The 17,353-nt window shown below is 44.6% G+C and overlaps 2 protein-coding genes across 4 annotated transcripts in view; one reads left to right on the top strand and one right to left on the bottom strand.

Moving 5' to 3' along the window:
- Positions 1-4,920: 4,920 nt before the first annotated feature.
- Positions 4,921-17,353, bottom strand: part of birc5b (baculoviral IAP repeat containing 5b) — a 35,398-nt gene continuing 22,965 nt past the window's right edge. Inside the window, exons 3-7 of one of the 2 annotated variants that reach the window (XM_087782049.1) lie at positions 12,178-12,415; positions 9,274-9,476; positions 5,613-5,722; positions 5,198-5,315; positions 4,921-5,136 (exon numbers count right to left, since the gene is read on the bottom strand). In XM_087782049.1, coding sequence (XP_087638175.1) covers positions 5,050-5,136; positions 5,198-5,315; positions 5,613-5,722; positions 9,274-9,405 — 447 coding nt within the window. In that variant the 5' untranslated portion in view covers positions 9,406-9,476; positions 12,178-12,415 and the 3' untranslated portion in view covers positions 4,921-5,049. The remainder of the gene's footprint in view (positions 5,137-5,197; positions 5,316-5,612; positions 5,723-9,273; positions 9,477-12,177; positions 12,416-17,353) is intronic. The other variant, XM_087782050.1, reaches the window with a different exon arrangement.
- Positions 10,568-17,353, top strand: part of znf385a (zinc finger protein 385A) — a 53,230-nt gene continuing 46,444 nt past the window's right edge. Inside the window, exon 1 of one of the 2 annotated variants that reach the window (XM_087782041.1) lies at positions 10,568-10,591. In XM_087782041.1, coding sequence (XP_087638167.1) covers positions 10,579-10,591 — 13 coding nt within the window. In that variant the 5' untranslated portion in view covers positions 10,568-10,578. Of the gene's footprint in view, positions 10,592-15,063; positions 15,213-17,353 lie in introns of those variants that run through there. The other variant, XM_087782043.1, reaches the window with a different exon arrangement.

The raw sequence follows: 17,353 nt of genomic DNA, 5'->3' as shown, positions 1-17,353 counted from the left end.
AACCTGCACCGGATCGTGAGTCCGTTTGGAACAATAAAGTTTATTTAAACGGGTGAGAAGACGCCGACGCCGCTGATGCCTTGTGGGAAAATCCGGGCTGCAGCAGGTGAACGTGTCAGCGGCGGCTTTTGTCGCACGAGACGACCCGCGGCGCTGCAAACACACACACACACACACACACACACACACACAGACACACAACTTTCAAACCGTGTTGGCTCGCCCTCGTATCACTCGTCCACACAAGAGCCTTTTGACTTTCCACGCTGCGTTCAGGAACTCGATGGCCCTTGAAGAACACAAAGAGAAGGAGGGGGGGGGGTGGGACAGTGGAGTGTCGGGGTCCCCCCCCCCTCCTCCTCCTCGTCAGCACCTCACTAAAGGTTTGTCTTTTCCAGTCGTGCAGCAGAGACGGCGAGCGATTGTCGCGGCGGCGCCACGACTCCTTTGTGAGCGCAGCCTGTTCTTTCTCTTGACCCGTGACCCCCCATTGTTGCTGCGCCCACCGGCGGGAAGGGGGAGCAGCTGGGGGAGCCGCGGGGGAGCTGACGGACAGCTGGGCCAATTTAGGGGAAGAGAGGAAGAGTGAGAGCATGCAGGAGGAAGAGGCAGATCAGTGTGAGGGGAGCCGGGGTCGCGACCTCTCTTGACCCCGGAGGTTCAAGGGTGATGCGTTCAGGTGCTCTTTAGGAGTCGAGCACCAACGACTCAGAGGTCATCATCCACATCAGGACCAGGAGTGGACCCCCACCCATCCACAGGAGCAGGATGTGCGTGACCTGTCAATCAAAAGCAGGAAGTGGATCAGTGAGCAGGAACGACCCCGGAGCGCTCGCACGTGTTCACCTGAGAGCTTCACACCTGTCGCCTCAGGAGACCCTTCAGAGCCGCTAGTGTTCCACCTGAACGAGCTGAGCCAGAAGACTGAAACTCTCCACTGAGCAGACCCAGAGGTGAGGAGGGTCTACAGAGGAAGTCTGGACTTCTTCCTCTCTCTGCTGCCTCTGCGACCTTGTGTGTGTCTTCATGCCATCGTAGTGCGACAACATTTTGTTTGTTCATCACAACAGTTTCATGTTTGTTCATCCAGAAGATCCTGATCTACAGAGTCCAGGCAGTAGTAATGGAGCCAGAGTGACTTATATCAGCGTCTGCTGATCCTCACATACTCACTCGCACACTCTCACACAAACACAGCGCACACTATAAAACACACACCATAAACACTCATGAACACACAGAAACAATAACACATTAACAACATACGCACACACACACACACACACTATAACCCATTAACAACATACACAAACACACTATAACCCATTAACAACATTCACACTCGCACATAAACACAGTGCACACTATAAAACACACACCATAAACACTCATGAACACACAGAAACAATAACACATTAAAAACATACACACACACACTATAACCCATTAACAACATTCACACTCGCACATAAACACAGTGCACACTATAAAACACACACCATAAACACTCATGAACACACAGAAACAATAACACATTAACAACATACGCACACACACTATAACCCATTAACAACATTCACACTCGCACATAAACACAGTGCACACTATAAAACACACACCATAAACACTCATGAACACACAGAAACAATAACACATTAACAACATACACACACACACTATAACCCATTAACAACATTCACACTCGCACATAAACACAGCGCACACTATAAAACGCACACCATAAACACTCATGAACACACAGAAACAATAACACATTAACAACATACCCACACACACTATAACCCATTAACAACATTCACACTCGCACATAAACACAGTGCACACTATAAAACACACACCATAAACACTCATGAACACACAGAAACAATAACACATTAACAACATACGCACACACACACACACACACACTATAACACATTAACAACATACACACACACACTATAACCCATTAACAACATTCACACTCGCACATAAACACAGTGCACACTATAAAACACACACAGACACAATAACGCACATAAACGTATGTAACAAACTATAACACAGACGAACCAACACACAAAATCTCTGACACAAAAACATTATGCAACAACATCACAAACACAATCATGCACACCAACCATAACATATGCACATACACACTTTCGAAAATAACACCTTAACAAGCAACACACAAATAAAAAGACGTCACAACGCGATCTTGATCTTATAATCCTTGCGTTTGTGTCTCGTCTGGACTATTGTAACAGTTTATTTTAGTGCCGCTCTCATAGAAGAACTCACATTTCTCTGATCCTTAAAACTCTTCACTGGCTGCCAATTTCATTCAGGGTCAAGTTTAAAATTATGATTCTTAATTTTACACACACAGTTACACACACAGAATAATACATTCAAAACAGAATAGAACACACAAACACTGTGACTCACCCACATACAAACTATAGCAGACAAAATACACACAAAAACTCTCAAAATAGCAAAGATAGATTACACAATCTCACACCACAACAACATGCATGTAAACACACACCACTATCACACACACACAATAACAGACTCATAACACAAAATTCAATAAAACACACAATACCACACACACAAAAAAAATGTGCAACACCACAAGCGAACACACATTTTTAAACACAACCCTAATAACAGTCGAAACACAAAATAACACATGTACACAACAACAAACTTCAGCAACAGGAAAAGTACAGAAGGATTTGTGTTGAAGTTTTGACGAGGTGTGTTGTGATCAGTTGTGTTGTTGTTCACTGACTCAGTGTTGGACTTTAAGAACACAACAATGACAAGAATCAAAAGCACTCGAGCGACGACACAAACTCAACAGCTCGTTGTGTGTCGCGAGGCGGGTCCGGACCCCATCGCAGACTCATTACCTCGGAGGGCGAGTGTGTGTGAGAGGACTCGGGGAGGACTCGGGGGGGCCGGACCCTCCTCCCCGAGTCCTCCCCGAGTGTCGGCGTGTCAGAGTTAAAGAGCTTCTAATGGGGCGTAGATGCTGCCGTGTTTACCCGGGCCCACCCCCCCCACACGCCCCGCGCTTTGTGGAACTTGGTGGTCCACAAAAGACCCTGAGCAGCGACAGATGGAGGTCTCTGACCGTGAGGGGGGGGGGGGCAGTGAAGGAGCGATGCAGGGACTGAAAGACACTTTCTGATAATACAGGAACGTGTGCGAGCGAGTGACCCCATGACACCCCCCCACCCTCACCTCACCCCCCCATTCTCTGACAATCTGTCCGTTACTGAGCCCAGAAGGTTCTGGAAAACAAGACGTGACTCCAGGTCTGGTTTTCAAGAAGAAACTTCAAGATTATTATCTTTTTTTAACAAAGTACGATTAGGGAAGCGAACCCAAGACCTGCCTGTGAGTCACTCAGTGGAGTCACTCACTTACAGTCTGCTAACACGCGTGGAATTGGGTCTTTGTGTGAAGGTCAGACTGGGGGTCAAACGCTGATGTCGCTCATGTATCGCGGGGGGCGCAGGAACAGATGGAGGTTCAGGTTGTAAAGTTTTGCTCACATCTGTCCGTCCGTCCGTCCATCTGCTTCACTTGATAACCCTTCGTGACTCACGGGTAAGTGAGTCGAGAGCATAACGACTCAGGAGCAAAGTGAGTCAAAACATTTTTTTTTGGAGCGACAATTCAGAAAGTGATTCACTTTGCCATCGTCGACTCATGAGAACCTTGAGTCAACCGAGTCTTTGACGCTCATATGTGTCGAGTCATAAGTAAACACAGAGTCATAAGTGTAATGAACCATGAGTCGAGCAAGTGATGAACACAATGAGTCAAAAGTATGATCATAAGTAAACCAAGTCATACGAGTCTCAAGTATAATGAATCATGGACAGAATGAGCAATAATGTAATGATTCATAAGGTAATGAGTCATGAGCACAGAGTCATTTGAACCATGAGTCATGAATAAAAACACTCAGGAAGTTGATCTTAATTCAAGACTAAATTTGAGTCATGATTGGATTCACACAGAGTCTTACGAGTCCTACGTATAATTAAATCACGAGTCAGAGTCATTAACACACCGAGTCAAGTATGTGCCATGAACACAGTGAGTCATTTAATTGAGTCATTAACAAATCGAGTCATAAGGTATTGAGTCATCATTTAATGATTCATGAGCACAGACAGTCATTTGAACCATGAGTCATTAATAAAAACTGTCAGGTACTGACTCAAAGTGAAGTGACTCAGCTCTTCTGTCATTGTGACTCAAGTGACATTTTGCTGCGAAACTTCCCGTTCAAGACGGAAGGATTTACGAGGTGAAGCTGGATCAGCGACGAGTCACTGTGATCCGAGTCACTCACACCGACCTCGACTGACCCGCGACCATCGGACCCGAGAGTCGGTGACGCGACCTCTGACCCCGGCCAGATTAAGACGATAATCCCCTAACAGAGCTCCTGCTTCGTCGGAAGAAACCAAAAAAAAAAAAGACGAGTCGACATCAGGTCGAGTCATTCACGGTGACTCACAAGGGTCCGGACGGTACCGACTCGACTCCGGCTCAGACACTCGCGGATGTTTCAGGAAATTTCTTCAGATTCTTAATCTGATTAAATCACATGTTTTCATGGCCAACATCACACCATCAGCGGCAGATGTCACCGCGGCAACAGTTGGGCCAGGGTGGGTGTTGGGGGGGGGGGGGGGGGGTTCCACACCATCTGTCCGGGTCAACGTCTCTGAAAGACGGAGGCACGTCAGAAGAGGAGAGAGGGAAGGAGGAGAGAGAGAATATCCTCAAAATTCGAGCGACATTGCCGCCCTCTAGTGGTCAATCAGGAAACTACAATATTTACCTCGTTTGTTTCGAATATTTATTTAAACATTTAATCCACGTTTTAAAAATATTTATTTGTATTTATTAAACTTGTTGATAAAACTACAAAATATATTTAATCAATGTGTCATCAGATGAAGCAGAAAGACTCATTTGGTGGCGGCTCAAAGACTCACGACTCTGACCCATGAGTCACGTGTCCAGCAGGCACTGCAGCGTCTCCCGGGTCTGGTTCATGCTCTCCTGCAGGCGGGTCTGCGCCTCCTTCGACACCTTCCTCTGCGGACAGGAGCGCAGGTCACGAGGAGCGGCGGAGGAGACGAGACTCGGAAACACTCACGATGTAGTTCTTCAGACGCTCCTTCTCCATCAGGAAGTAGTCGCGCACGCTGAGCTCGTCCAGGTTCCTCGGGCTCTTCAGGAAGCAGCAGTCGGGAGAACGTTTGTTGTGCTCCTGCCTGGACCGACACTGGCGTTAGACTCGCCACCAGGGGGCGCAAACAGGCGAAAATATTTGATTTATTCAATTAAAAATATATATATATATTAAAAGATTTAAATGTAACCTTTAATATAGAAATAATTAAATGTAATTATAAGTCAATGCTTAAAAACCTTCTAAAAAATTATATCATCTACTATAATTAACTTTTCAAATGTTTAATAAAGTATACATTTTACTTTTATCGTGAAGTAACATTTCTTCCCTGATCATAGAAATGAAGCGCTAAAGTGCAGTGGCGGTAATCACCCACCAGGGGTCGTCTTCAGGCTCCCAGCCCTCCAACTCCAGCAGACAGAAGAAGCAGACGGTGATGTCAGGATCGTTCTCACCTGGACAGTGAATGAATCCAACTTTGCACATCTGAAACACACACACGTATGAATGCATTAAACACACACACGTATGAATGCATTAAACACACACACACGTATGAATGCATTAAACACACACACACGTATGAATGCATTAAACACACACACACGTATGAATGCATTAAACACACACACACGTATGAATGCATTAAACACACACACACGTATGAATGCATTAAACACACACACACGTATGAATGCATTAAACACACGCGTATGAATGCATTAAACACACACGTATGAATGCATTAAACACACACACACGTATGAATGCATTAAACACACACACACGTATGAATGCATTAAACACACACACACGTATGAATGCATTAAACACACACACACGTATGAATGCATTAAACACACACACACGTATGAATGCATTAAACACACACACACGTATGAATGCATTAAACACACACACACGTATGAATGCATTAAACACACACACACGTATGAATGCATTAAACACACACACGTATGAATGCATTAAACACACACACACGTATGAATGCATTAAACACACACACACGTATGAATGCATTAAACACACACACACACACGTATGAATGCATTAAACACACACACACGTATGAATGCATTAAACACACACACACGTATGAATGCATTAAACACACACACACGTATGAATGCATTAAACACACACACACATATGAATGCATTAAACACACACACGTATGAATGCATTAAACACACACGTATGAATGCATTAAACACACACGTATGAATGCATTAAACACACACACATATGAATGCATTAAACACACACACGTATGAATGCATTAAACACACACACGTATGAATGCATTAAACACACACACGTATGAATGCATTAAACACACACGTATGAATGCATTAAACACACACATATGAATGCATTAAACACACACGTATGAATGCATTAAACACACACACGTATGAATGCATTAAACACACACACGTATGAATGCATTAAACACACACACGTATGAATGCATTAAACACACACACATATGAATAGATTAAACACACGCGTATGAATGCATTAAACACACACGTATGAATGCATTAAACACACACGTATGAATGCATTAAACACACACACGTATGAATGCATTAAACACACACACGTATGAATGCATTAAACACACACGCATATGAATGCATTAAACACACACACGTATGAATGCATTAAACACACACACGTATGAATGCATTAAACACACACACGTATGAATGCATTAAACACACGTATGAATGCATTAAACACACGTATGAATGCATTAAACACACGTATGAATGCATTAAACACACACACGTATGAATGCATTAAACACACGTATGAATGCATTAAACACACGTATGAATGCATTAAACACACACACGTATGAATGCATTAAACACACACACGTAGGAATGCATTAGACACACGCGTATGAATGCATTAGACACACACGCGTATGAATGCATTAGACACACACGCGTATGAATGCATTAAACACACGTATGAATGCATTAAACACACACGCGTATGAATGCATTAAACACACACGCGTATGAATGCATTAAACACACACACGTATGAATGCATTAAACACACACACATGAATGCATTAAACACACATGTATGAATGCATTAAACACACACACGTATGAATGCATTAAACACACACACACGTATGAATGCATTAAACACACACACACGTATGAATGCATTAAACACACACACACACGTATGAATGCATTAAACACACACACACGTATGAATGCATTAAACACACACACACGTATGAATGCATTAAACACACACACACGTATGAATGCATTAAACACACACGCGTATGAATGCATTAAACACACACGTATGAATGCATTAAACACACACGTATGAATGCATTAAACACACGCGTATGAATGCATTAAACACACACGTATGAATGCATTAAACACACATACGTATGAATGCATTAAACACACACGTATGAATGCATTAAACACACACGTATGAATGCATTAAACACACACGTATGAATGCATTAAACACACACACGTATGAATGCATTAAACACACACACGTATGAATGCATTAAACACACACACGTATGAATGCATTAAACACACACACGTATGAATGCATTAAACACACACACGTATGAATGCATTAAACACACACACGTATGAATGCATTAAACACACACACGTAGGAATGCATTAGACACACGCGTATGAATGCATTAGACACACACGCGTATGAATGCATTAGACACACACGCGTATGAATGCATTAGACACACACGCGTATGAATGCATTAAACACACGTATGAATGCATTAAACACACACGCGTATGAATGCATTAAACACACACACGTATGAATGCATTAAACACACACACATGAATGCATTAAACACACACACATGAATGCATTAAACACACACGTATGAATGCATTAAACACACACACGTATGAATGCATTAAACACACACACACGTATGAATGCATTAAACACACACACACGTATGAATGCATTAAACACACACACACACGTATGAATGCATTAAACACACACACACACGTATGAATGCATTAAACACACACACACGTATGAATGCATTAAACACACACACACGTATGAATGCATTAAACACACACGCGTATGAATGCATTAAACACACACGTATGAATGCATTAAACACACACGTATGAATGCATTAAACACACGCGTATGAATGCATTAAACACACACGTATGAATGCATTAAACACACGTATGAATGCATTAAACACACACACGTATGAATGCATTAAACACACACGTATGAATGCATTAAACACACACGTATGAATGCATTAAACACACACACGTATGAATGCATTAAACACACACACGTATGAATGCATTAAACACACACACGTATGAATGCATTAAACACACACACGTATGAATGCATTAAACACACACACGTATGAATGCATTAAACACACACACGTATGAATGCATTAAACACACACACGTATGAATGCATTAAACACACACACATATGAATGCATTAAACACACACGTATGAATGCATTAAACACACACACATATGAATGCATTAAACACACACGTATGAATGCATTAAACACACACGTATGAATGCATTAAACACACGCACGTATGAATGCATTAAACACACACGTATGAATGCGTTAAACACACACGTATGAATGCATTAAACACACACATATGAATGCATTAAACACACACACGCTCCTTCAGTCCCAGCTCGTCTTAAATCTTGTTAAACATGGTAAACACAGTAAAAACATGACGGGTCGGTCGGCAGGTTAACAGCTCATAACTGCTCGACTAGCAGCCTGTCAGCAGCTCATCGCTCAGGACCGGCGAGGGGGGGGTCAGGGGGTCTGCGGAGGGCCGGGCACCTGATGCGGTGAAACCTGAAGCTGCAGCTGCTTAACCGTAAATCACACGTCGTCACAGACGCGACGAAAACCTCCCGAGAGATCCTCAAGACCGGACCAGCAGGCTGGAGCTCACCTGCTCAGGTGTGCAGCGACAGTCCTCCTGGAACGGCCAGTCCTTGAAGGTGGCGAGGCGAGCGTCGTGTCTGTACATCTGGTCGAACGACAGGTACCGCGTGCGGAGGATTTCTCTGCTCATCTTCTCCATGGTGCGCACCTGCACAGGTGGACTCACTTAAGACCATGTGACCGAGGGGGCGGGGCTTCGCTGGGTGATCGCTGGGAAGTGAACGCTTTTGTTTAGTGGCTCGTTTAAACTTGCATAGAAGTTCCACTGGGTGGCGCTCTTTGGTTTCAAGTCAATTGAACACAGCGCCACCTAGTGGCCGATTAAAGTGTTTTTACTTCAGTAGTATCTTTAATTAAAATTTAAAAATATATTTTACAATCATAGGAATGAATACATTGGATTAAATGACGAATAATTAAGTATATCATTGGCATCAGAAAAAATAATTAAGCTATGAATCCTTTTGTTTTACACAAACTGAACTCAATTTTTTGTTAATATTTTATTTATGCATTTGTTTTTATTGAATAATTTAATTACAAATTTAAGTCGTTTTTATTTGTAGCCTTTTAAAGTTTTAAAATGTCATTATATTAATATTATAGTGTCAACATTTCTTTATTGAATTAAACGTGATGCAAGTAAGTAAGTATTTGTATTTATATAGCGCTTTTGATGTGTAAAAATATCATTAATTTCAAATGCCACTGACATACTTCCATGAACAAATGAGATAAAGTTCAGAGAAGCAACTGTGTGTAGTTGCAGTTCCATAGTGACCACCTGGCGGCGCTGCACCAGCCCAGAACACGAACGCGGCGCCTCCATAACATCCGTGTCTGAATTCCATCAGGCGGGTGCGAGCGCCGTCTCTGTACATTCTGCCATACGTCCACCAGTTTCCGTCGGCGTGCGAGCTTCATGGCGCTGACCCGTTTTTCCGCTCCGCCGGAGGTCAAAGGTCAAGTTCGAACGCAAGATATGATTCATCGCGAGAGGGTTTTGTTTGTGAGTGAGGGGAGACATGTGTTTATGCTGTTGGATCAGCAGCTGTATCGTTGTATAGGGGATCTTAAAGGAGTCTGTGACAGGAGGTTGTTGGTTCGAGTCCCGTCTTGTCACCAGAGACATCAGAGGAAGATCTTATCAGGGACTCCACACTGGTCTGTGAGACTGGGGGGGGGCAGGGAGGGGAGGCGGGGTCAGGGATGATCCGGGCCGCAGGTCTGTGTCCCTCACAGTCTCCAGCCTCCATGAGTCGGTTCTGAGATCCAGTGAAGACCAGCGGGAGACGCACAAGAACCTGGATCCATGTGGACTTCAGGTCAGAACCTTCAGAACTTTTCTTCTTTCACTGCTGCATGTTGACAGTGGTCCGATCCATGTGGTCCAGGTCTTGACAGGTCCAGCTGTCCCGTGCTGCCCACACTGACACACAGACTCACACACAGACTCACACACTGACACACAGACTCACAAACTGACTCACACAGACTCACACACTGACACACAGACTTACACACTGACACAGACTCACACACTGACACAGACTCACACACTGACACACAGACTCACACACTGACACACAGACTCACACACAGACTCACAAACTGACACACAGACTCACACACCGACACACCGACTGACACAGACTTACAAACTTACACACAGACTCACACACTGACACACAGACTCACACACTGACACAGACTTACAAACTTACACACAGACTCACACACTGACACACAGACTCACACACTGACACAGACTTACAAACTTACACACAGACTCACACACTGACACACAGACTCACACACTGACACAGACTCACACACTTACACACAGACTCACACACAGACTCACACACTTACACAATCACACACACAGACTCACACACTTGCACAGACTCACACACTTACACAATCACACACACTGACACACAGACTCACACACTTACACAATCACACACACTGACACACTGACACACAGACTCACACACTTACACACAGACTCACACACTTACACAATCACACATACTGACACTATCAATTATACACACAGACTCACACTCTTACTTGTATACAAACGCACAAAGACTCACACTCCTTATATACAAGAACACACACTCAGACTCACCCTCTCTCTTATACACATCCACGAACAAGACTCACACACACAAAACTATACATACACACAATCACTTATACAAAAACACAAGACTCACTCACTTACACAAACAGATACAAACACAGACTCAAACTCTCTCTTAAACACACTCAGACTCGCACAAATACACACAACCATACTACAAATACTAAGACTAAGACATGCATACAAACTGACACACACTCACAGACACACACCCCCTGAGACTCAGATTTAGACGACACTGATCTGATCTTGTGGACGAGCGCTCGTGTTACTCGTCTTGTTCGTGTTGTTGACACATAAATCTGCTCACGGATTCACGCGCCACAGATTCTGCTGAGCGTCACACAACCCACCTGCCGGCAGCTCGGGTCCAGGTATGACCCGGGACGCCTGTGTGTGTGCGGTTCTGATTCGGGGTTCTTGAGAAGAACCGTGTCGGTGCTGGCGCTGAAGTTCAGACGCACAAACATCCAGTTCTCTGGCGTGTGTGTGTGAAAGTGGCGTGGGAGTGCGAGTGTGGCGGTCAACATCCAGATTCTCTGAGGCCAGGTGTGTGTTCTCAGCACACACACACTTGTAGTCATGTGACTTCCTGTGAGCCACTTTGGTCTGGCCTTTGAATTTGTCTTCATGATGGGGGATGACCTCTGACCTTTGACCTTCATAGGATACCTCCATATGTACCTCAAGAGTGACCGAAAACACATCAAATGTGAGAGAAAAAGACAAAAACTAAAGATTCAGTTCATCAACGCTCACCTGGTAGTTTTGAGTCGCTTCACTGTGACGACTCTCCAACTTGACTCGTCTGCTGACTCGTCATCTCCACACCTGTCCTTTGACCTTTAGCTGCTGATGCTGCGCCTGAGCTGTCGCCGCTTCATTTAACTCGCTTAAAGGTTCGTCTTTTCATCGCGGTTTCCCTCAGATCGTCTTTCAGTCTTGCTGAAGGCAACGTGTGATGCGAGGATTCTACCAGCAGAGGGCGGCAGTCACTCTAAAAGAAAATAAAACATAAATCAATACATTAAACAAGACGGTGAAGACAAACGCATTGATCGGTAAATATGATCGTATTCTAGACCATGACTGGGACCAACATGTGGTCCTTCAACTGTTTTTTTGTGGCCCTCTTTAGGGCAAAGGAAAACAGGTCCTATAGCAAAACGCCAATTTTATTTTATATTTATTTGTATCATAACATGTTCCACTCTAACTTGACATTTGATTTGTTTAAAGATTGTTGTCCTGTGCTTTTGTTATTTTTCTGAGTATTTAATGGCCCTCAATAAATATTAAATATAATAATATTTTTTGGTAAAAATAACTATTATATTATATACTATATAAACAATATTGTAGATTATTTAGTAACTTTTATCCTGACATTATATTAAGGACACTTCGAATGGCCCTCACAACAATCAGTGTAAAAAATGTGGCCCCTACCACAGATGTTTTCTACGGAACATCATTTTAACGCTTTAGTTCATTTTTGTTCTTTTTTTAAAAGAAAAGTTTCTTTTTAAGGTTTATAAAGAAGTCACATTTTTATCACATTAAATGTCTCTTTTTTTTTTTACAAAGTTAGTTTTTTAAAATGATCCGATTGAAAAACTTCTTCTCGCGTCCTTGCCTCCTCCGTCCTCATCACCTTGCTGGCGTCACTGGATCCCGGTGATCCGGTTTCCTACCTCATCAGCGACTTTGGGCCCCCGAGGGCCCCGACAGCACATTAGCACACGGACCATTGAGCAGCAACAAGGACTCGCTCTGAATTATTGATAGAACACAACTAATGAGGAAACACAATCCTGTACGCACACATGGAACCACACACACACACAGACACACACACAGACACACACCCCCCCCACACAAACACACACACACACTGTATTGATGACTTGAAGTTGCGGCTCGGTTTCTGGAACGAATATTTTGGGTCGATCTTCAACTGCAGTGAAGATCAAACATTTTTAGTTAAGTGTGTTAAGTGTGTTCTTGTGACTCATTTTGTGAGTCTGCGAGGGCAACACAACTATTGTGTGTCTCTGGGACGTTTGTGTTACATAAGTTGAGTCGGCAACACAACTTTTCATCGACGCTCTCAGACTCCGCGATATTGTGAAACTGGAGTTCGTAATATTCAGACATTTTACAAGGAAGGACAAGCGCAGCTACGTTTGACTGTCATATATATACACAAGTATTCAAATATGGTCACTGATGTTACTCTACCTCATATTGACTACACAACAGAGAAGTGGACTTGTCCAGTTTGTTAGTATTCAGTGCAACACCCGGAGCGTCAGCCTGTTGGACAGTGAGTGTTTGGGGGGGAGGACGGGGGAGTCGGGGGAGTCGAGGGAGAGCTGGAGAAGAAGACATGTGTATACTGTGTCGCCTCAGGCTCCTGTTTGTAGCCGCCTCGAGGGTCTCATAGTTGTTGTGAACTTGACAATGTCACTGGTCTGGAGGGCCAATAGGGTGTGTGTGTGTGTGTGTGTGTTGGGGGGTGAGGGGGGGTCCAGACTCAACTAGTCGAGCGGTCCACATCTCCATTGTACCAGCGACGTGTTGGACTGACAGATGAACCGATCAGGATATCTGTTAACATATTTTCGTTTTCAGAAACATTTTGTAAAAACATCAATTACACAAGCGCCCCCCGGAGGACGCGGCAGGTATAGTGAGGACTCGATGTGGTTCAATATTCATCCATGAAACCAGACGTCGGTCCCGAGTTTCTCTTCGAATGGTGGACTCAAGTCGGCCGTGAAGGTCCAATTAAGCCAGCGGACACTCTAAGTTGCTGGTTCAATTCCACCTCCTGGCTCGTGTTATTAAGTCTACATTCCATCCTCGTACCCCCCCCCCCCGCCCTGTCACCCCTCGTCTCTTCATCCCTCTGTCAGTTGAGTTTAATCTCTCCCTCCTCCTTCCACCGCCTCCTCTGCTTCGTCGCTTTCCATTTCATCTACTTCTTTTTTTTCACTCTCTCCCATTTTCATCGCCCTCTCCCCCTCCTCCCCCCTCCCTCCCTCGTTCACTCCCCCCTCCCTCGCAGCGTCAGATTCCAGGCTCTGGTGGCGGACGCTCGGACAGGTTGTGGAGAAAGTGAAAGGTGGAGGAGATTAGAGGTTAATCCCAGGAACGATAATGAACAGATGTGACGATCATGAGGGGGGGGGCTTTAGAGGAGAGGTTGGGGGGGAAACGCAGCGTTTAAAGGACAGGGGGGAGGAGAGGGGGAGACGAGCAGCGTTTAAAGGGAAGGGGGAGGACGTCTGCAGGACGACACGTGTGATGTCATTGCTGGAGATCCACTGAGCGTCCACCAACACTGACTTCCTTCAACTGTTTCCTCCGAGACCCCCACCCTCGATTCCCCCCTCGTTGTCTCCCCCGTTTCCCGGGTGCTATGTGGAAGACCTCCGCTGCCTCCAGCTGTGATTGGCCGACACACTTTCTCTCTCTCTTTGCAACACCCCCCCCCTCCCTCCACACACACTGTCCTCAGGCTTACCTGAACCACAACTGCAGAAGGACCCCCACTCTCCCCCCTCCTGCTGCCTCTCACTCCTCCCTCCTCCTCCCTCTCTCTCTCTCTCTCTCTCTCTCTCTCCCTCGCTCACTCACACTCTACCTGGAGAGCAGCATGAGCAGACGCCGTCGTCACTCGTCTCTGCAACTCTGATCCAAGAGTTTGGACCTATTTTTGCCGCCTGAGCTGAAGGGGGGGGGGGACGCCACGGACCTCGACAACCCCTGGACGCCAACCATGATTCTGGGTGAGTCACCGCGGCTCCGCTGCCGTCACGGGTCTCCACAATTGCACGCCGACATGCGCGTTTACTGCAGTAATTACGGTAATTTTGCAGTCGTCAGGTGAGCGGCGACGGCAGGTCATGGCGTCTGGACTCTCCCCCGGGGTCACGTGACCTCCATCCACCTTCACGCCGCAGTTGTCGTCTGACCAAAAAGACTGATCCGCCGCGGCTGCTGGTCGCCCGGCCGTCAACATGTCGAGGGTCACGTGATCCACATAACCATTATGGCGAGCGCCTCCACGTCAGAGGCGTCCACGTGTGTTCGTCACCTGACCTGCTGGCCGGGCGCCAGCGTCAAACGAGTCGCGTCTTGTCGCCCCGCGACGCAAAGTGAAATTCAGCCGCAACTCTGGAGACACGCGCTGGTTCAGATCCGGTCTAGACAGCCCGTTAATCTGGAGGAGAATCTGACCTGCCAAAATATACAATCCTCGTTAATCTGCGAGCACAAACTTTATTAATAACTAGTGAGAGTTCGGAAGTTCATCCGACGTTCAAACACCAAAGACTTAAAATACACTTATTTTACTGGAATATTTTATGATGAAATGACATCTTGTCCTTGAAAGACTTTCTGATCCATCCGAGTTTCTTTATACAATTAGCAAACATTGAGTCAGAATGTCAATGGTTTGTTGATCCATTTGTTTATTTTGAACTGAACATTAGTGCTAAACTGTTCCAGCTTTCAACCAAAATCTAGCCTTACTCGTCCTTCCTGCTAAATAGTTGATCACCTGTTCCTCCTGAGCTCTCAGGTGTTCAGAGACCATCCTTTACATGGTTTAGCAGAATTTTCTGATGGTACGATGTAACAAATCATGGCAGCAGTCTTTATCTCATTATGTCATCCTGTAAGATCCCGGCAATGACTGAGGACGAGAGGATACAGTTGACTCCATCAGTTTTAAAAGCTGATGTTTGGACATATTTTGGTTTCAAATGGAAGTCATGTGGTCTGTAAATTCTGCAACACCAGAGTCAAGTACTCGACAATACTACACATATATACTTGTTACTACAGTATCACAATATACTCTATCCTATCTCCTGTACTGAAATACCTCTCATATCACTGGACTATTACCAATACACACTCCTACTTTTAGTAGCAGATGAGGCATGGAGGAGAAATTCTGGCTGAGGAACGTCTCAGGGTTCTTCTAGCAGTGGCTAACACATTACAATTTATATACACCTGATATATATATATATATATATACTGAGGACGTGAGGATACAGTTGTATCCGCCAGCTATAAAAGCTGATGTTTGGACATATTTTAATTTTAAAACAAATTTGAAAGCCATAATAATAAAAGCGCTATATAAAACCTATGTATTATCATTATTATTATTATAATTAAATGTATTTTTTTAGTGATAAGATTTTTTCTTACACCCCTAAACCCAAATTCCTTCCTTTTCCCACTGATGACCTTGAACGACCTTTCTTCACGACTTTGGATTTCATATCGTTTATTTCCTTTGTATATCACGCATCCGTTCACGTTAAGAAAAGCGGTTTCCGACCACAGATCTGCTCTGAAACGTGTTCAACGCACGAACGACCTTCAGTGACCTTTACGCTCTTTTGAGAGGAGGAGTTTGTATTTGACCTTTATAACACAGAGATGCTGCTGCGACTGTTTGGTTCATCTCTTGGTTAACAAAGTTTGATTCTCTTGACTCATCTCGACCCATGAGTCGCTCATGACCACGACTCTTCTCCAACATTCAAGTGGTGGAGAGACGGTAGTGACTCAAAGGTCAAGCTGAGGTCAGGAGTTCCACCTGCGTCCAGGTATTTTCTGCTGGTATTCTGGGCATCGGTTCCAGGTAGACACAAAGTCTTTGTGCGTTGGGTCGCAGCCAGGACGGGTGTAGCTTGGCAGGGTTCTGCTTCTGCTGCTAATCTCTAGAGATTTTCAAGGCTGCGGTCCAAACGGCACCAGGAGCTTCACAGCGGCTCCGACTCTCACACACGTGGACCTTGATCCCCGTCAGGCCCAGAACCACGAGTCCAGTTCAGCCATGTTCTTCAGGAGAAACTTGTGCGAGCAAACTTTTGTTTACTTCCTGTGACTGTGGAGTTGACTAGAA

Source organism: Callionymus lyra, chromosome 19 (genome assembly GCF_982586985.1).
Source record: "Callionymus lyra chromosome 19, fCalLyr1.hap1.1, whole genome shotgun sequence".
NCBI classification, from domain to species: Eukaryota; Metazoa; Chordata; class Actinopteri; order Syngnathiformes; family Callionymidae; genus Callionymus; species Callionymus lyra.
The sequence above is the reverse complement of the archived record's forward strand: the minus strand, read 5'-3'. Positions and strand labels throughout refer to the sequence as shown.